We start from the raw sequence: 21094 nt of genomic DNA, 5'->3' as shown, positions 1-21094 counted from the left end.
TTCTCCAGGTGAACTGATCTCTGTGGCCTGGAGACCAGTGGTAATTCCGGGAGATCTCCAGCCACTACCTGGAGGCTGGCAACCCTATGCTGAAGGCAGCAGTTAAGTGTTCCTACAGGGCTGCAGAGAGAAGCCTCTGAGGTTGGTGGGCCAGCCCTTTTCCCTCTGTCTGTCAGCGCTTTTCCCAAAACTATTGTGACCTCTAGTTTTTTGGGGGTGGGTGGGGGAGAAGTGCTTTTCAGGAGAACCTGCTTGGCCCTGGAGCATTCAACTGCTTATTGTCAGAATGGGTGGTTTCTTTGAATAGCGTCCAATGTAACCAGTATTTTAGGAATCCTGGAGTTTGATAATGTATCTAAATCACAAGCTGATGGAAGTTGAATAGTCGCTCACATCTGAAGATGATGAATATTTTATTTTAACTTCTAAAAGAGGCAGCAATGTTATCTTGTCCACTCATAGTATCCTGTAGATCGGGTTTCTAACAAAAGCCCCAAAGTTTCATCACCTATAATAAAAAGGAAAGGCTTGCCATCAAATAAAAACACACATTGTTCTTGTATGTCGATATATTTCTGGGGTAGTTTTTTTGTAGCAATAAGTGGAGTGGATAGCCTTAATTCTAAATTACTGCTGTAGCAGACATACTATCGAGTGAAATATTCCAGTGCAGAATACCCCAGCAGCTCACACAAGTGGGACTGGTGACCAAACATGCCTCTCTCCATAGTGCCCTTGTATCAATACAAAGGTATGACATTCAGGCTGCAGTCCTACACACCAAGCTGCTTTTGAGCCTTCAGTTCTGCTTGTTGTCACCACTTGGTTTTTTCTTTTCATTTTGTGTGCATTGAGCAAGGGTGACAGTATGTTACCACAGGATTTTGAAATGGGCCATGGGAAAGGGTGGGGTCTGAAAATTATTTTTGAAAAGAGAAGAATTGAGGAAATGAAAGTAGATGGATGTAGAAAGCTAAGCTGCTGCTAGCTAATTAGAAACAGGGCTGGAACAGAAAGCATGGCTTGGTATGGTCTGAGTGAGTATCTGTCTGATTTTGTGACGATGACTGCTGTGCAGGGGGACAGGGCAGAGGAAATGCTAGGTTGGATCCTACCACTCCATTCAGAGAGCCTCTTCTGCCAGAGGAAGGCTCTGCCACTGTCTGCTGGACGGTGGTAGGTTCCAATCCAGTGGAAGGCCTGCTGTATTATTGTTTACCTTTCTCCCGTAAGAGTGAAGCTTGGCTTTAACACCTTTCCCTCTGAGTATGCAGGACATTTAACTGCCTTTACAAGCTGATCAGCCTAATAAGTAATGCAAGGAGGTGTATTTTGAGCAGTGCCATTTCTGGGCTAAACAAGTTTGTCAAATATGCTAACTATGGAGGAAGCGCTCAGCATAACAACCCTTCTCTTAAGTGGTACAGTCTAGAAGTCCTGTCACCTGATCCAGTGCAAGGCAAATTGCCTGATGCAAGATGTTCTTCTGCTAGTTGAAAAGCCTTTTGCATCAGAGAAGAGCGCCACTTCTTAGCTGAATAGATCCATGTGATCAGCCCTCCATGGTGGCTCTGCTTCTAGTTTAGTACTGCACTAGAGAGCAAAGTTAGTGGCTGAGTTTGAAAAAGCTAATAAGTAGTAAGTTTATTGCAATTAGCCATTGGCCATAGCACATTTATGATTAACAAACAGAAGCTAATAAGGAAGAACAGTGGCTTGTAAAAAGATCTTTTCTCTTGAGCTTGATCCTTCTGCTTCAGAACCAAATTAGTAGTAACTGTTTTCTTGCCTCCTGTTCCTGTCTCTACTAGCTGTGTTGCTTAAGTCAATAGTTTGGCAAACGTTGTGTATCTTTTTTCAAGAAATGTTAGCTGTATGATGGTTGGTAAAAATCATCCTTTCCATGAGTGACTGAGTCACATCATCTACATATGCCATAGCCTGAGGCAGTAGAATGCTGGATGGCACTGATTGCTTCAGAATGCAAGAGGAGGATCACATCCTTAAAACGTCCACCCTGCATTTAAAAAATGCAAGGAGAAAACTAGCGCAGTAGGAATTAGGCTGTGCTGGAACCCTTTTCCTGTATAGGCTGCTTTTTGCTAGCCAGAAGTTTAACTGTAACATGCCTACAGCACTTCATATTCACAGTCAGGCAGCTACAGATCAATAAGATTATAGGCTGACCTCACAGACCAGGTGTCATTTATGTTTGTATAATGAGGTAACCTGAGCAATGGGTCTTGCAAATTGCTTACCTGGAACAAATGATTATTCACTCTAGGTGAGCGGCTGTATGAAATGTGGCCTAAACTTGCAACACAAGCTGAAGCTTCTTGCTTCTTAATAAGCAGCATCTCATGCCAATTTGTTCCCCAGATCAAGGGCATGACAGTTTCGCAAAGGAAGTGACACTCTCCACACTTAGGCTCAAAGTGCTTCCATCTACTGTCCTGCAAAATAACTGCATAGAGAGCTTGAATTTGGACCGGAACAAATTAAAACATCTCAATGGGATTTCAAAGCTTTGCAACCTAAAAACATTGATTCTGTCTAAAAATGAAATAACAGACTTTCCAGAGGAAATCAAGAACTTGGTCCATCTGGAGAAGCTGGAACTCAATCAGAATCAAATCCGGGTGATCCCAGAGGGAGTTTTTTCCTGTTTTCCTAAGTTGAAGCATCTCCGGTTGAATAACAACCGCCTAGATGCCCTTCCCAAAGACCTGACTGTCTGTAGTAACACACTACAGTACCTCAACCTGTCCAGCAACTTATTTCCAGCCATCCCTCTGGTGGTCTTGGAACTTAAAAGGTTGGAAGAATTCTATGTGCAGAATAATATGGTGCGCCAGCTCCCTGTGGCGTTGTTCAAAGATCTGCCACTGAAGATGTTCAAGGTATATGGGAACCCACTGAGGGAACCTCCATATGAAGTCTGTGCAGGAGGTATCAAGCAAATTATAAGTTACTTCAACCAACTGCAAAACTGCCAGGCTGAAGAGGACAGGAGAGTAAAGACAATGTTCCTAGGGACATCCTTGGCAGGGAAGTCTACCATTTGCAAAAGCCTTAAGGAAAGCCAAGTTGTTTGTATATCAGAAGAAGAGAGGACAGTTGGGATCGAGATCAGTGAATTCCGTATCCAAGATTTCACATTTCTCTTTTGGGACTTTGCTGGCCAGTTGGAGTACTATATGACTCATCATGTGTTCATCACCCCACAGGCTCTTGTCATCTTGGTAATTAATTTTCAGCAGTAAGTGTCATCCTGGCTACCTTGCAAACTTGGGGCATGATCCTGCCAAAATTGGTTATTTGTAATCCCCACTGTTTTTAGTAGGACAGGGAAACATGTGATTTACTTTTCTGTTGAAATCAATGGGAGTTATAGTGTAATTTTAACTTGATTTGTACCCTTGATTATGGAGTCCAACAACAACACCCAATTATTGTTTTTTTTTCTGCTAGTGTGGTACTTTCTATACAGGTTGCTGGCTGTTAGACATAAGAGTATCTTCTTAATAGAATGCATAATTACCCTATTCATTCTCACGGGTTGTTCTGATGACTGTGTTAAGACCATTATATGTTTCTGGATGGTTGGCCACAAAACCTCAGTGAACTCTGTGTGTTCTTCTGTTTTCCCCTACAGATCTGTTGCTTGAAGCAATGAGGCATGATGCAGTCTGTCTCAAGTTTTAGCCCTGACTGTGTGAATTCCAATGTTAAAGAAAATATTATTATTAAAGGGGAAGATCAGATGGGCTCTCATTGCTCCTTTCAATGTAAAAAAAGTGTATTTAACAGTTTTCTGACAGTTTTCAAGAAGAGGCTGGATGAATATTTGTCAGAGATGCTTTAGGCCGATCTTGCACTGGGCAGGGGGTTGGACTAGATGGTCTGTATGGCCCCTTCCAACTCTGTGATTCTATGATATGCAGTACAGTGCCTTTCAATTACTCATTCAATAAAATGCAGTCTTTTCCCTCTCCTGGCTTGTCACCACCACTAACTTTATTAGCATCTTCCATGGATATTTCACCTCACTTCACCTGCAAACATTTCCTACCACTCAGAGATCACATCATAGTTCTTAATTATTTGCATTTAAGTTACTCATTTAGTGCTACTAATATTAGAGGTGGTTGGTAGGCCACTTTAGAATATTTGTATCTAGAAGAGTTTGCTTTTCTATACCCTACAAGAGCAGCTGGCTGAGTCTGTGCGACTGCAGGGTTTTTTTTCTTTTTCAGGTACCAGCTTAGTAATGAGACTTTCAAAGAACTTGTTGGGTTTTGGATCAACAATCTCTTCATGAGAGTGCCAAACTCTGTTGTCCTCCCTGTTGGGACTCACATAGATTCCTGTTGTGAGAGGGAGGTAGAAGAGAAGAAACAAGACATCATGTGCAAGATCCAGGCTATGCTAGAGGAGAGGAAGACCACATTGGCTCACTTCATTGCCAACTTAGAGAGCAACGAGGAATCAGAGATTTATGTGGACCAGTGGAATAGATTGAAAGAAATGGAGAACTGCAGCCTCACGGTGAGGAATATGGTGATATACTATGCATGCTTATGATATCCGAGACATCACAGAATAAGATGTGAACTCCAGGAACATACCCAAATTTACTTTCTACACTCTATCATTGTGGTGTTCTAGCGTTGCCTCATGGAGAGAGAGAAAATTTGAATCAATCACACATTATGCTTTATTGAAAGGATTAAACAACCCTAATAAAGTTGTAACAAACTTTATTTTAGCATAAGCTGTCACGAGTCAAAGCTCACTTCAGCTGGATGCTCCGTGTATCTCCTTGAGTTCTGACTCATGAAAGCTTATGCTGGCATAAAGTTTTAGTCTTTACGGAGCTAGTGGACTCTTGTTTAATCTTACTATGATGGACTAACAAGGCTATTATACAACTTTAACATAGACGTGTATTTAGAACACAATTCTCTGTTCAAGTACTCGGTATTCCTTTTCTCTTGCCTATCTTGTTAACAAAACTAGATTTTAAGTGCTCCCTCTTTGTTGCTATACCTTTGCATTGATTGCTGTTGCATTCAATTGTTTTAGGGTAGATAATAGGAGTAGTGAAATAATAATGGGATTGTGTGTGGGGGGGGGGGATGAATGACTGAGTGTTCTGTGCCTGTTCATGGCCACAAGATGGAGCTTCAATATATAATTCCTAGAATGTATCATTTCCACAAATGGTGAAGCTAGGAATGGGAGAGGACACAATTCGGGGGGGAGGGGGAGATGAAACTTGCAGTAGTTACTTTCTTATCAAACAGGAACTAAATCCCTTTAACAACATAAAATGTATCATATAAATTAACATATAAAATTGTATTATGACATCTGAAAGTATTAATTTTGTAGTTTTCTACCCTCTCAGCAGCTTTTGATATCATTAGTCCTGGTATTCTTCTGGACTGCCTTTCTGGGCTGGAACTGGAAGGCACCATTTTGCAATGGTTCTGATCCTACCTGGAAGATAGGTGCTAGAGGGACTGCTGCTCTGTGCCTTGGCCTTTGAGATCCCACAAGGTTTCATCATGTCCCCTCTGTTTTTCTGTCTACATGAAACTGCTGGATGAGGTCATCTGGAGATCTGGGCTGGGTTGTCATCAATATGCTGATGACAGTCAGCTCTATCTCCGCTCTATCTTCTGGTTCCAGCTGATCCCAGGGAGACTCTAGCAAACCTCAACCAGCAGCTGGAAGCAGTTTTGGAATGGGTATGGACTAATAAACTGAAGCTTAATCCCAATAAAATGGAAGTGCTACTTTTTAGTGTAAAGTCAGACTTAAGGTGTCGCCCTTGAAGAATGTAGCCTTTCCTGGGTAGAAAAGATCTGTTGCTGTGGTTCATGCCCTGATTTGATTACATCCAGATTAATTCATTGCAATGCATTCTGTGTAGGCTTGCCCTTGAAAAGTGCTCAGAAACTAGTGTAGGGATCATATCACTCTAGTTGTGGCCCATCTACACTGGCTCCAAATCTGTTTCTGAGCACAATTCAAGGCTCTGTTGTTGACCTTTAAAGTTCTACATGCCTTGGGATCAGCGTAGGACAACCTACTCCCTTACAAACCTATCCAACATCACACCAATCCCTACCACCACAACACACTATCCACACAAGGAAATATACGGCTAACAGACATTGCCACCAAACAAGGACTACTAGGAAAGAGAGAAATAGGAACAAAAATAGATCAAACTATTCCTTGGTTTTCATATTTTCAATTATCCTATTTTGCAAAGGATATCAACCTAAAAGAAATAATGAATACACCAAAAACAAATTTTGAACAATTTTTATAAGTAGCAGAGTTTACTCGTAAAAAATTAATCTCTAAAATTTATAATATACTAATACATAATGAAGACATCCAACTTACAACTGCACAATCAAAATGGCAACAAGATTGTGGAACACCTCTAACAAAAAAAGATTGGGAACAAATTTGGACATCAAATTTATCCAACTTCAAGGTTATTAACACTAGGCTGCAAACTTATAAAATTATTAATCATTGGTACCTGACTCCCCAAAAACTATCAAAAATTTATTCAAGAAGTTCACCTCTTTGTTGGAAAAAGTGTGGCGAAGTAGGTTCCTTTGCCCACTGTTGGTGGGAATGCAAGCATGTTACAGAGTTCTGGGAAAAAATATTACACCAAATAGCCCTTATTACAGCATACACTATTCCCCTAAAACCAGAATTAATTTTTTTAGACATCTGGAAAGACCAGTCAGTACCACAAATCAGGAAAAAATAACTACTTTTTTAGTAGCAGCAAAATCTACAATAGCCTCGTATTGGAAATCCCAGAGTTTACCAAACCTTGACACCTGGTATAACAAAATTTGGGACCAATTTATGATGGAAAAAATAACAGGAAAAATATGCTCTCAAACATATCCAATGAGAACAACAGAATTTTACACTAAATGGGAACCCTTTTTGGAATTTCTCTCTAGAAATGAATTTTTAGTCACAAAACTTCCTCAACAAGCAGTTTGTAATTTGGAAATGTTAGGCTTATGGTAACTCATTAAGAAGCCAAACAACATAATGCAAGTTGTAGTTTATCAAAATGCCAATGTATGGAGTTTTATCAAAGCTTTAAATGTTACAAGTTGTAATTGTAGATTCTTTATTGTTACTTGCTATTTGTTATATGTTTTTATTGTTATATTTAAAAAATGGAAAATTAATTTTAAAAAATTAAAAAAAACAAAACCTATCCAACCACTATGGTCATCCTCTGAGGTCCCACTTTGGGTGCTTCTGCCTTCTGAGATCAGGCAGGTGCCAACCTGGGAGAGGACTTTCTTGATCATGGCACCAAAATTCTGGAATTCTCTCTCCTGAGAGACTTGCCTGTCCCCTTCTGTTGCTATATTCCACCAGTGGGTGAAGATTTTTTTTTATCTGATAGTCCCTCAGTGATCCTCCTTCCTGCCCTGTTTAGTTGTTGTTTTATGTATAAGTATTTTAACCTGGTTTTCATTGTTTTGGATGATGTGTTACTATTTGGTTTTAATCATTTTTAAGATGTGTTTTTATTATGTATTTTTTAAAAAAATTCTTGAAGCTGCCCTGATGAGAAAGAAGCAGTATGCATTTTGTTAACTAATTAATTAAAATGGTCCTGAAAACCTCCAAACTGGTTTAGATTGAGATAGAGACAACTATTTGCCAATCACCTTTAAGATTAACCAACTTTATTGTAGCATAAGCTTTCAGGAACCACAGCTCTCTTCATCAGATGCAGAGAGCTGTGGTTCTCAAAAGCTTATGCTACAATAAAGTTGGTTAGTCTTAATGGTGCTACTGGACTTTACTATTTTGCAACTACAGACTAACACGGCTAACTCCTCTGATCTATTTGCCAATCAGTATCTTAAGTAGTTTGCAACTGTTGCTTTCTGGTTAAGTGTTTGGAGCTTTGAGTGTTTGTTTGTTTTATGTCAGATTTTAGACCTCGTTCCTGTCAATTGTATGGATTACAATGACATTAAAACACTTGAAGATACCATTTTAGAGCATGTGAAGAATGAAGAAATATTTCCTAACATCATCCAAGTGCTCCCCCCTGTTTATAAGCAAGTAGAAGCTGCAATTGTGGATATTGTGGAAAGAAGTGAAGCAGTGGCAAAGCATGGCAAGTAAATGTTGTCTTGGCTTCCAGGTGTTCAACATTCCCATATTTACAAGACCAAAATTGTTTTGGACATATTGGAAGTGCTATGTAGGTACCAATGTGTTTCATCTGTAGGGGAAACTATCACCTCTGGGTTGAAGTGAGGTGTTCAGATCAGAAAATGGTATGGGGAAAAGAATTTAATCAGCTTTCCTCATCATCACAGCCTCAGTCCAGGCTGAGCCTTTGTGCAACGGCTTTTAGCATTTTTTAAACTTTGGGAGATCCTTCTCAGAGATTTTCTGTCATATGTAGTTTTATGCTGTGGTTATACCATGATTACCAATGAGTATTCTTTCTAGTTAGGGTCTATCCTCTGCTTCTTCTCCAGATATCTAATATGATTCAAACCTAAACCGGTTGACTTAGTAAGAAGTTTACTGTTCAGTGGCACTCTGCCTTGTAAGCGTGCTTGATATTGCTGCCTGGAATAGATCTCTCTAGTAGCTACCAGCAACAGCAAGTCTTGTTTTGGTACTTTTAAAAAACTTTATTTTATTTTACTTCAGGTATGATGGATCGTGGTCTCTTATACAGTGAGCTTTATTGCCAATATCACCTGACTTCCCTGGATGAAGAGCTTTTACAGGACATTCTGAGATATCTCCATCGCATTGGACTAATTGTATGGTATGAAGAAATCAAGCACTTGGAAAACACAGTGTTTCTACGTCCAACCATTTTGATAACTGTATTTAAAGTGAGTATCGTTCACCTCATTTATTTTAAAGGCCATATCCTTTACACAGCACAACAAGAATATATATAAATGTTCTAACTCTCTCTCTCTATAAAGACAAGTGTCCTGTCTGACTCATCATCACCCAGCCCAAACCCCTGGACCTAGAAACATGAAATTTGGGGAGAACATTTCTTTCATGATGTAAACGCCTATTAAGTAGGGATTTTAAGTAATTCACCCCTAAGGGGGTAAAAATGAGTAAAATGTATTTTCCCATAGGGATAGAGCTTTCCTGTGTGACTGGCAGGCTACTGCCTGCTTCCCACCCCCCCCCCCCCGGCCAACTTGGCCACTTTTTCCTGATTGGGCCAGCCTTTCAAGTTCCTTTGCATATGCGGACTGATTGAGGCTCGCATCACTCCACACCTCATTCCCCACCCAGAGAAAGTTGAACACAGAGGTCATTTGCATATGCGGCCTGATTGGTTCTCGCCCCCCACATTCTAAACAGTATGCGGTTGCTCATGGGAGTAATTGAATGTGTCCTGAGGTTAAATGCACCTCTCAATCTTCCCCTAAAAGTTCACTCTGGTTGCCAATCTCCCTGTGGGGCCTGACTTTCCTGTGAGGCTGGTAGGTTCCTGCCTGCTTGCACCCTCCTCTCTCTGACTGGTCAGCTGTGGAACTCTGTGTTCTGAGGTAAAAATAAGGTAAAGGAAACAACTACTTTAAATCCAGTTAAAATACTTATGGGTATGTTACATTTCATGGACTGTGTATGGAAGTACAATGGCTGCTTCAGCATGACCTAATTCGGTGCCAAGCAGGTACTACAAAACGGCTTCATGCCGACCTTCAAAGTTCAAGGACAGGTGTATCACTTGATCAGAAGTCTGCTGCCCGCACCTCTACAGGAAGCCCAATTCCTGCAAATCTATTTCATAGGCGAGGATCAAAAGGGATGGCGCTTGAGGTGCAGTGACTTTCCTGACATCAAACAGGAATTGGTCAAACACCTCTGTGCAGCATCTCTAAACAAAGCAACATGGTCCAAGTACTGCAGAACTGTAAACTCATTGTTTGGGATGAGTGCACCATGGCGCACAAGAGGTATTTTGAGGCACTGAGCATAACCCTCAAAGACATCAGGGGTGACGAGAGAGTGATGGGGGGAGTCACTGTGCTGCTGGCTGGAGACTTCTGGCAGACTCTGCCAGTAGTCTCAAGGGGAACTCCAACTGATGTTACAGCGAGTGTCAAGGTGTCATATCTGTGGCCCCTCATCAGGAAATGCTCACTAAGAAAGAACATGGAGGGCCACTTGAGAGGCGAGGTGTCCACTGAGGAATTCTCTGAACTCCTACTAAAAATAGGGGGCAGAGAGTGTCCTGAGTCCAAGTGAAAGGTGACCATCCCTGCAGGCCTGAGCACAATAGTGATGACCCTAGCAGACCTAACAGCCATGTTATACCCTGATATCGCCACTATCACGGGAGAAGTCCATGGATTGGCTCTGCGAGTGTGCAATTCTGACCCCCAAGAATGACAAGGCTGCTATCATTAATGAAACTTAACTCCCTCAAAGAGGCAGAAATAGTGTACAGATCTGTGGACTCGGTGGTGCAAATGGATGACGCAGTCCACTACCCCATGGAGTTCCTCAACACGCTTAACCTTTGTGGCTTCCCAGCCCATAAGCTTCTTCTCATGGTGGATGCTCCAGTGATGCTGCTCCAGAACCTCAACACTCCATGTCGCAACCTAGCCAGAGGCAGCAGTCCAACTGAGGAACAGGCAGGCGAGTAGTCACAGCAAGCTGAGGGTCAGAGCCAAGGTGTCAGTCCAGCAGAGGAGCAGACAGGCGGGAGTCCAACAAACAAGCCAGGGGTCAGAGTCAAGGAGTCCGTCAGATGGAGGAGCACGCAGCAGGGAGAGTCTAGGAGGCAGGCCAAGGTCAGAGTCTGGTAAGTCATTCAGCAGGGCAAGGTACAAGGAGCTTCCAGGCACAGGGCTCTGGTTGCAGGAAGTGGTGAGCGAACTTGCTTCCATGCTTGGCTTCTTCAACTTCTCTCTCTTATACTGTCCTAACGAGGAGCAGGTGTTGTCTCTTTGCCTGATAGCTCCAGCCAGTGTTGAGCTTGCAAACGAGCACTCCTTCTCTGCTCCCACAGAGCTGCCTTTGCTTTATTCTTCCTCTTCTCTGCTGGCCCAGGGAGCTCAGGCTTCTCTTTTGCTCTGGGGGAGTCTTTGTTTCCACCAGCCTGTGCAGAGGTTTCTGGCTGCTCCTGCTAAGTTTCCTCTGGAGCAGCAGCTGGCTTTGGCTCCAGAGTAGACCCTGCTGGCTTTTCCATGGCTGGCTCTGGCTCTAGAGTAGCCTCTGCTGGCTCTTCCTGCTCGTCTTCTGAAGACGACTCTGGGGCAGGAGGTAAGGTGGTCAGTCTAGGCTGAGGCTGACTCACGACACTCCCAAACTCTGCAATGGTTCCAGACTGAGTGAAAGCCCTCCACAGGAACGTCATAGAGGCCACATTGTTCAAGGCAGTGCTGGGGGGAGTTGGTGTTCAGGCCATGCATACCAGTCATCCCATCAGATAACCCCTTTGAATTCAAGAGATTGCAGTTCCCCTTCAAGGTCTGCTTTGCTATGATAACAAGTCCCAGGGGCAGATACTGAAGGTAGCAGGAATTGATTTGAGGCAGGACTGCTTCTCACACGGCCTGCTCCAGAGTGAGCTCACCCAGCAGCCTGGTGATCCTAGCACCTGAAGGGAAAACCACCAATGTGGTCTACAAAGAGGTCCTTCAGTACAAAAAAAACCCAGCTGTACATGTTTTTCACTTTATTTATTGCACTACAATCTTTTCCTTTTAAAATCTCTTCAATAAATGTTACATTTTGAAATTCACTTCATTGGTTTTCAGCATCAACACGCTTTGCTTTATTCAAACACCTTTGTGAAGCTCAGGTACTATGCTATTATACTACAAAACCAACTAAAAAAAAACTCCATAGAAACCAAAAAATGTTACATACCCATAAGTATTATAACTGGATTTAAAGTAGTTAAATACTGTAGCAAAGCACGGGTATCAAGCTAGTTAAATATATATAATATAAATAGAAAAATTCTCAGCCATTATCATATTGTGAAGTCAAAAGCCTGCTGTGTTTTTCTTGAGGCTCAGTATGTATCAGAATTGTTTTAGAAACTGCTAGTTCATCTACGGTCTTCCCACATGGGACTGCGCACGCGTACGCCTGCTGAATTGGGAGATTTCCAAAGCTCAAGAACGCCAGGGGGCGCTCTCACCTCCCAGGGCGCATGTGCGGCCGCCCTTCCCGCCAAAAACGGCCTTAGGAGGTGAAGCGCCCCCAACATACCCTCAGTTTCTCTTTCACCGCCGATAGTAGAGGTTTCCAGCTCTTCTCATCGTCACGATGTCGGAAACAGCTCTCTTCAAGCGATGTGAAACCTGCGACAGGAAAATGACAAGGTCAGATGGCCATTCACGCTGCTCGTATTGTTTAGGGGAAACCCACAACACTCAAGCATGCAAGCACTGCCGTGCCTTTACTTCCAAGGCTAGGGCAGAACGGGCAGGTCGTCTACAAGCCTCCCTTTGGAAGCATGCTATGGTGGCCACAGACTTACTGGCAATGGCAGCACCAACTGCCTCATCTGGTTCCGCTTCCCGACCTGGTCCTGAATCGACGGGTTCGAAGACTCCACGTTCCTATCCTTCTCCGAGTCACTCGGAACCGAGACCCATGGAGCTGCTTGCCATGTTGGTGCGAAGCTCATTGGAACCAGCTATCTCCGATCGAAGACCTTTGGTTCCAAAGACTTCTCGGAGTCAACCTCCTTCGACCTCGGCTGCAGCCCCAGCTTCACCTTGAGCGACACCTGACTCAAAGGTCTCTCAGAGTTGAAAGCCCTCGGTTCCGAGGACTACTCCGACTTCTCAACCAACCTCTTCTCAGGATACTTCTTCCTCGGCTCCGAAGCCTTCGGATCCAAGCCCAGCGGGATCCACTCTGGAGAAGAAAAGAAACTAAAACATTCATCGAAACACGACAAAGCTGTATTAGAAAGCATGCTGTCTGCTTCCCCTTCGGTTCCGACAGAAGTGGTCGGTTCCGATCCTCCAGAAAAAAGACACAGAAGGTCAGGGAACCATTCCTCGTCTCGGAGCCCCCTTCAGAGAGCGACCCAAGACGAGGATGTGATATTGGTCGGGGAAAAAACCCCACTCCATCGGGGTGACCCTAGATCAACCTCCCATGAATCTTGGTCACTGGTACCATCTGGGAGCCGACGGGGCCGTTCCAGTCAACAGCACAGCCCCTGCTCATACAGAAGCCAATCCAGAGACGAGTTTCTCAGTGATGATCCAGCTTGTTTCTACCGTCGTAGAGAGAGCCCTTCTTTTTCTGATCGCCCCTACAGTAGGTAGTCTACACCCTGCACCCATCTGATGTGAAACCTGCGAGGAGTGCCCGCGCTTGGTACAGTGCCTCCCCTCTCTGAGTCTCCTGATAAGGAAATTGGCCCTACTGAAGAAGCATCGCCCACTGACGATTTTAGGGCATATAACGAACTGCTCCAACGCATGGCCAAGGCACTGGAGATAGATGTGTCATCGACAGAGATGAAGTTCACTGACAAAATCTTACATCTATTTGGGCTCAACGCCCACTGTTGCCTTTCCCCTGATTGATGGTTTTGTGGACCTCTGGAAGGGGTTGAATTCGAAGCCTGCATCTGCCCCAGCTACCAACAGGAAGGTAGAGAATCTATATCGTACAAAAGATGATCTTTGTCCGTTTCTTTCAGCTCACCCTTCTCCATTGTCACTGGTGACTGAGGAAATGCAAGCGAAACCTAAACAAGGTTCTCTGTCAGTTCCATCAGACAAAGATAGCAGAAAAATAGATGCAATGGGGAGGAAGTTCTATACTTCAGCTGCGAATTATGCCACGATGATGGCCACTTATCAACTTCTGCTGTGGAAAAAGGTGTTGACCTTCATCCCCAAACTTCCCGAGGATCAAAAATTTTTCCTCTGGGTTATACAGGAGGATGCGGTCCGCCTTTCCCACCATCAGATCAATGCTAGCAGGAGTATGGTAGACACTTCTGCTAGATCCCTACTCTCTGCAGTGGTTTTATGGCGTTATGCGTGGCTGAGAACAACAGCACTCCCGACTGATACCAGGAATAGGGTGGAGGACCTTCCATTTGAGGGGAACACCTTATTTTCTGAAAAAACGGATGAATACCTCTCTAAGAAGAGGACAGATCGTCTGACGGCTCGATCATACGGAGTCCTCCATCAGACTCAACAACAGTCTACTAGACCGTACTACAGGTCTTTTCAGAGAGGTTGTCAACAAAGTTATCAGCCATACCAGGGATATGCCTTCCAACCTCATAGGCCTTACCAAAGTCCCCAGCTGTTGTTTTCCAGATGAAGGCAGAATCAAAGAAGCAAGCCTGGCTCTCATCAGCAACAGGCCAAAGAGCAGCCCCAGATACACAAGCAATTCTGACAATTGCAGGGCCCTGATCCCTTTTTTGGGACCAGGCTGAGTGCATACTGGAAGGAATGGTGTTGTGTTACTTCCGATGTTTGGGTTACGTCTATAGTTCATTGTGGTTATAAAATTGAGTTTACACAGTTACCTTACTTACGACTCCCTGTCTTTACTTCTGAACCTCCACAAACTGGGGCTTTGTCAGAACTTTCTGCTCTTTCAGAAAAAGGGGCCATTGAGGAAGTAACGGATAAATCCTCTTGGTTGGGGTTCTACTCTAACCTGTTTATGGTTGAGAAAAAAGATGGAGGTCTTCAGCCCATCCTAGACCTCAGGAATCTGAACAAACTTGTTAGAGTTTGCAAGTTTAAAATGGTCACCTTACAAGTGGTTTTAACCTTGTTGCCCCCACTTTCCTGGTTTGCAGTTTTAGATTTGAAGGATGCTTATTTTCATATCTCAATGTTTTCTGAACATAAAAAATGCCATCATTTTACGTATAACCAACGTGTTTTCCAATACAAGGTTTTACCCTTTGGGCTGGCTACTGCCCCAAGAGTTTTTACGAAATGTATGGCAGTAGTAGTGGCACATCTAAGAATCCAGGGTTCCTGTATTTTCCCATACTTAGATGATTGGCTGCTCGTGGGTACATCAGTGGAAGAGGTTAATAGACAAATTTCCCTTACCTTGTCACTTTGCCTCCGCTTGGGGCTATTTGTTAGTCTAAAGAAATCCAAATTGACTCCTGCTAGATCCCTCCAGTTTATTGGGGTCGTCCTAGATGGTATCAGAAATAAGGGGTTTTTACCCAAGGCGAGGGCCTCTAAGATCACTCTGATTAACAGGTTGAAAAGATGTCGTTTTCAGTCTGTGCAGTTTTTTCAGTGTCTGCTGGGTTGTATGGCTTCTACTATAGCAGTGGTGGCGCTGGCTAGACTATTTATGAGACGGTTGCAAATGTGGTTCAATTCAGTCTTCTCTCCTGAACGGGATTCTCAACGAAGGAGGCTCTCGGCCCCAGAAAGGTGGTGAGCACCTTAGATTGGTGGTTGGATGACTCTAACCTTTTAAAGGGGTGGAATTTGGATTCAGACAGCCTCAATTGTCGGTCACTACTGATGCCTCCCTTTTAGGCTGGGGGGCCCATTGTGAAGGGTCGTATGCTCATGATGCATGGACCGATTCAGAAAGTAACAAACATATTAATTTACTTGAATTAAGGGCGATTTTATATGCACTAATCTCCTTTTCAGATACCATGTGGAAAAAGTCCGTCCAGATCCTAACGGACAATACGACAGTGATGTTCTATATAAACAAATGGGGGCACGGCGTCGATGGCCTTGTGCAACAAGGCTGTAAGACTCTGGATGTCGGCCATAGAACATTCGGTATGGCTACAGGCTGTGCATATCCCTGGGGTGGAAAATTCAATGGCAGATCGGGAGTAGTACTTGTCCTGAAGGGACCATTCGTGATTGTCCCTGTGAAGCCTGCTCAGATGGTCGCAGGACAACGCTGCTAGTTCCCCCACCCTCCGAGCTGAAGTGATGGCTACTATTTGAAGATTCATAGTGAAAAGGTGGTTCTTAGAACTAAAGTTGAATTTTTACCTAAGGTGGTATCTAGTTTTCACCTTTCTCAAGAAATAGCTTTACCTGTTTTCTTTCGTACGCAAGCTTCAGATGCAGAGAAAGCCCTTCACTCTTTAGATATCCGGAGAGCGATTCTCTTTTGTTTGGACAGAGTAAAAGACTTTTGAGTGGACTCCAATTTATTTGTGTGTTTTGCGGGCAATAAGAAGGGGAAGAAAGCGACTTCCCAGACTTTATCCCGATGGGTAGTCCAAACTGTATGAACATGTTACAAAGCTGCTAACTTACCTTGTCCCTTGGAGATGCATGCCCACTCTACTAAGTCCCAGGCGTCATCAGCAGCTCTTCTGAAAGGTGTCCCTCTTCATGACATCTGCAAGGCAGCGACGTGGGCCTCAGCTGATACCTTTGTGAAGCACTAAGCGCTGGGTATTCTAGACAGAAAGGAGCCAGCGGTGGGCACAGCAATTTTTCTGTAACAAGTCTGAAACACCTCCACCCAGGTATTATTAAGCTTTGTAATCTTCCCATGTGGGACTGCACAGGAAGACCGTAGATGAAAAACAGTGTTCCACTTACTGTAACTGTTGTTCATCTAGGTCTTCCGTGCAGGCACACATGCCCTTCCTCCTTCCCTGCTAACCCCCTTGGTACTTACCTTGCTGTAGGGTGGTGAAAGAGGACTGAGGGTATGTTGGGGCTCGCTCCGCCTCTTAAGGCCGTTTTCGGTGGGAAGGACGGCCGCACATGTGCGCTGGGAGGCGAGAGCGCCCCCTGGCGTTCTTGAGCTTTGGAAATCTCCAGATTCGGCAGGCCTGTGCGTGCGCAGTCCCATGTGTGCCTGCATGGAAGACCTAGATGAACAACAGTTACATTAAGTGAAACACTGTTTTTTCTTTGCCACTACTATGCTCCATATGCCCACTACTAAGTTCCTCTTCTTGCCCTCCCACCCACATGCCCCCATCTTCCTGTGAATCCTTCCCTTGTCCAACTCACAAGCTCTCCCACCACCTGTAGTCACAGCTGCCCACCCTGCCTGCCTGCCCTGTACCCAATGATGGTGGGTGCAGCTAGGAATACCACTGCCATGGCCACCAGGAATGCTGATGCTTTGTGCACCATTCACATGCCCTTCTCTAGCAGTGCTAGACAACATATGCAGCTGGAAGCAGAGGTGATAAATCTCTTAAAAGCAGGAAAGGTGCGAGTGCAGGCATCAAAGGAGATGCCTGAATAGAGAGTCAACAGCAATGGGCCCCACCAGAAGCCATGGGCCCTGGCAGTTGCCCTACCTTGCCATGTGCTGATGCCAGCCCTGGAGGAAGGTTTCAAACTTGCTGAATAGAGTAGTAGGATACAAGTCACTGCATCTATAATAAAGGGTTAGACGCTGTGCAGATAGCTATATCTGAGCAATAGGGGCAACCTGCACTATTACTTACAGTTCTATAAACTCAAGAAGTATTTAATAATGACCTTGTGCTTATATACTCTTCTATGCTCTTCAGGACAGATTAGTGCCACACACAGAGCGGTTTACAAAGTGTGTTATTATTATCCCCATGACAATCACCTTGTAAGGTGAGTGGGGCTGAGAGAGCTCTGAGAGAGCTGTGATTAACTCAAGGTAACCCAGCTGGCTTCAAGTGGAGAACTCAGTTCTCCAAATTAGAGTTCTGCCGCTCTTAACCACTTACTCCAAACTGTGTCTGTCTCTGTTTGGAGGTTTACCTTACCTGTGACATAAAGCATAAAGTTTGGGAAGGAATAGCACATAAACACTAATGGTGGCCAGGAGACAGGTAAGATCATGTGGAGGAAGAGCAGCCAGCTGGAGATTGAGGCAAGATGGAGAGGCAAGCCACAGCTGGCTTGTAGGAGGAAGGATCAGGAGCGAGTGCAGGAGCAGAAAAATGGGATTTCCCCTCCCCAAGGAGTCCTTTTGGATCCCCATCATGTCTTTGAAGAAAAACCACTGTCATGATTGTTTTTGGAGCTCCATGGAACCCAGCTTATCATCTGTTTTTCACCCAAGGCCCTTAATTTGGGGAAAAACAGTATTACAGGGGAATCCTTCAGACCTTCATATTCTCTGCTAGTTCATATTGCAGGTTGTGGAGATTGCATTGCTGACTTCTCGAACTAAACAAAGGGGTGTCCCAAAGGAGTGACCTTGCTGGATCAGGGGAGTGCTGTAGACATAGTTTATCTCGATTTCAGTAAGGCTTTTTATACGGTTCCACATAATATCCTTGTTGACAAATTGATAAAATGTGGTTTGGATCCTATTACTGTTAGGTGAATTTGTTATTGGTTAACAGATTGCACCGAGAGTGCTTGTTAATGGTTCCTCATCCTTTTGGAGAAGAGTCTCAAGTGGAGCCCCTCAGGGATTGGTCCTTGGACTTGTTCAACATTTTTATAAATGATTTGGATGAAAGAAAAGAGGGAATGCTTATTAAATTTGCTGATGATACTAAATTGGGAGTGGTAGCAAATATGGTAGAAGACAGAGTCAGGATACGGGATGATATTGACAGGCTGGAAAACTGGGCTAAAACAAATAAAATGAACTTCAACAGAGATAAATGCAAAGTTCTGCATTTAGGCAGGAAAAATCAAATGCATAATCATAGGATGGGGGAGACTTGTCTTGGCAGTAGTATGTGTGAAAAGGATCTAAGGGTCTTAGAAGACCATACACTGAACATGAGTCAGCAGTGTGATGTGGTAGCTAAAAAGGCAAATGCGATTTGGGGCTGTGTCAACAGAAGCATAGAGTCCAGATCACGCAAAGTGATGGTATTGCTCTACTCTGTTGTAGTTAGACCTCGCCTAGAGTATTGTGTTCAGTTTTGAGCACCACAATTTAAGAAGGATACAGACAAACTGGAACGTTTCCAGAGGAGGGCAACGAAGATGGTGAGGGGTCTGGAGACTGAGTCCTATGAGGAAAGGTTGAAAGAGCTCGGTATGTTTAGCCTGGAGAAGAGACGACTGAGAGATGATAACCATCTTCAAGTACTTGAAGGGCTATCATATAGAGGATGGTGCGGAGTTGTTTTCTGCTGCCTCAGAAGGTTGGACCAGAACCAACAGGTTGAAATTAAATCAAAAGAGTTTTCAGCTAAACATTAGGAAAAACTTCCTGACAGCTAGAGCTGTCCCTCAGTGGAACGAGCTTCCTTGGGAGGTGATGGGCTCTCTTTCTTTGGAAGTTTTTAAGCAGAGGTTAGATGACCATCTGACAGCAATGCTGATTCTGTGAACCTGGGCAGATCATGAGAGGGAGGACAGGAAGAGTTACATCAGTGCTTAGTTCTTGTGGCCCCTTCTTACATGCCCAGGGTAATGCCGATTGCCACCTTGGGGTCAGGTAGCAATTTTTCCCCAGGCTAGTTTGGCTAGGGATCCTGACAATGTTTTATCATCTGGGCATGGAGCGAGGGTCACTGGGGGTGTGGGGGGATTGTTGTGAATTTCCTGGATTGTGCAGGGGGTTGGACTAGATGACCCTAGATGTACCTTCCAACATTAACTTGTCCAGATGACACCTGTTTGTTTCTTAAAGAGGTTGTGAATATATAGTTAAGTGATAGAATGGAATTGAGTTTTCTCCAGTGGTTCCTAAGATGCTGCAGTGTAGACTGTTCCTCCCACCCTAGGAAGAGAATGTATAGATTGGCAAACATTCCTTTCAGGCTCAAGCAGGGCAAAACTCAACAGACACTCTAGCCTTCTAAGGAAGTTTGTCAATGGTTTTCTAATAATTGATATCTAAACTCATATAAACCTATAAAACACATTCAGAACAAGAAGATGCCCAGTTGTCTGCTTCCAGCTAAGCCTCCCTACAGAGGGGTACTAGAAACCAGTTTTCTGTCCTTCCTTCTGTTTTTTTTGCAAAGTGGTCAAGGCAGAATAGGATATGCCTGCTACGTTTAAAACGAATCTCCAGTGAAGATCTAAGTCCTAGACCTTGGAGCAGACCATATTTTCTTTGCAACTCATTCTGGCAGTCTCTGAGGATCTCCTAAAGAATCTCTGTGATAAGCAGATTGACCTTGTATTCAAAAAGATCCTGAGTTCTCGCTAGTTAAAGCTGGAAACCTCCATTTAAGCAGCAAGGGATCTGTCAGTTGGTAATTCAGATGTTCCAAAAATCTAGAGGATAAAAGCCCCATAGCCAGAATTTTTTTGTTGGTGGGGGGAGTGAGTACAATGGTGGGCAGCCCATCATTATTTATTTATTTTATTTATAGTCTGCCTTTCTCACTGAGGCGCAAGATAGATTATTTGGTGTAAAACATAATCAAATAGCATGAGAGGTCTGGTAACTTGCAGAAGTCTGTTAACTTGCATACAACAATGCAATAGCACTAAAATTACAAAAATCAGAAAAGTGCAAAAAGGTTTCAAATTTTACCTTGTGGAATGGCCTGCCTGAAGAGGTCAGGAAAGCTCCCACTCTCGTGGCTTTCTGCAAACCATACAAACCTGAATTATTCAAGAGGGCTGTTTTACTTAGGTAATAGACTGTGCTGAAATGGTTCAGAAAGATGTGTTGGTAACGGATAGGGACTGTGAACTGTCGATGTAAGCATGCTCCTACTGGATAGTTTCTGCATAATTTAATACGTCATGGCAATTTGCTTATATTTTGTTTCAGTATTGTTTCAGCTCTGTACTGGATTGTTACTTGTTTTCAATTTTTGCAGTTATTACTCTATTGTTTATTGAACATTCTAACCAATGACCATATTGACTCACACTATGTAATTTGCCTTGAGTCTCACTGAGAAATAATGTAAATAAAATAAATATGTCAAGCTATGCAGAAAAACAGAATGACAAAAGTAGAAAACAATGCAGTAAGAGCACTATTGTACAAACAACAGATAGATAATACATAGCATATATAATGGCATATGATCTCTTGCCCCATTACCTTTATAAAAATGCCCTCCCAAACAACTCTGTTTTACCCAGTGCTTTTGTAAGGGGAACATGACTGTGAACAATATGACTATATGTTATGTATAACC

At 43.5% G+C, this 21094-nt stretch overlaps 1 protein-coding gene across 2 annotated transcripts in view; it reads left to right on the top strand.

Moving 5' to 3' along the window:
- Window positions 1-2302: 2302 nt before the first annotated feature.
- The window catches only part of LOC129325328 (malignant fibrous histiocytoma-amplified sequence 1 homolog), a 31819-nt gene continuing 13027 nt past the window's right edge, over window positions 2303-21094 (top strand). For both annotated transcript variants that reach the window (XM_054973011.1, XM_054973010.1), the window contains exons 1-4: window positions 2303-3259; window positions 4257-4548; window positions 8002-8191; window positions 8740-8930. In XM_054973011.1, the coding sequence (XP_054828986.1) occupies window positions 2361-3259; window positions 4257-4548; window positions 8002-8191; window positions 8740-8930 (1572 nt within the window). In that variant the 5' untranslated portion in view covers window positions 2303-2360. The remainder of the gene's footprint in view (window positions 3260-4256; window positions 4549-8001; window positions 8192-8739; window positions 8931-21094) is intronic.

Source organism: Eublepharis macularius, chromosome 2 (assembly GCF_028583425.1).
Source record: "Eublepharis macularius isolate TG4126 chromosome 2, MPM_Emac_v1.0, whole genome shotgun sequence".
Lineage (NCBI taxonomy): Eukaryota > Metazoa > Chordata > Lepidosauria > Squamata > Eublepharidae > Eublepharis > Eublepharis macularius.
This window is presented reverse-complemented; position numbering and strand designations above follow the sequence as displayed.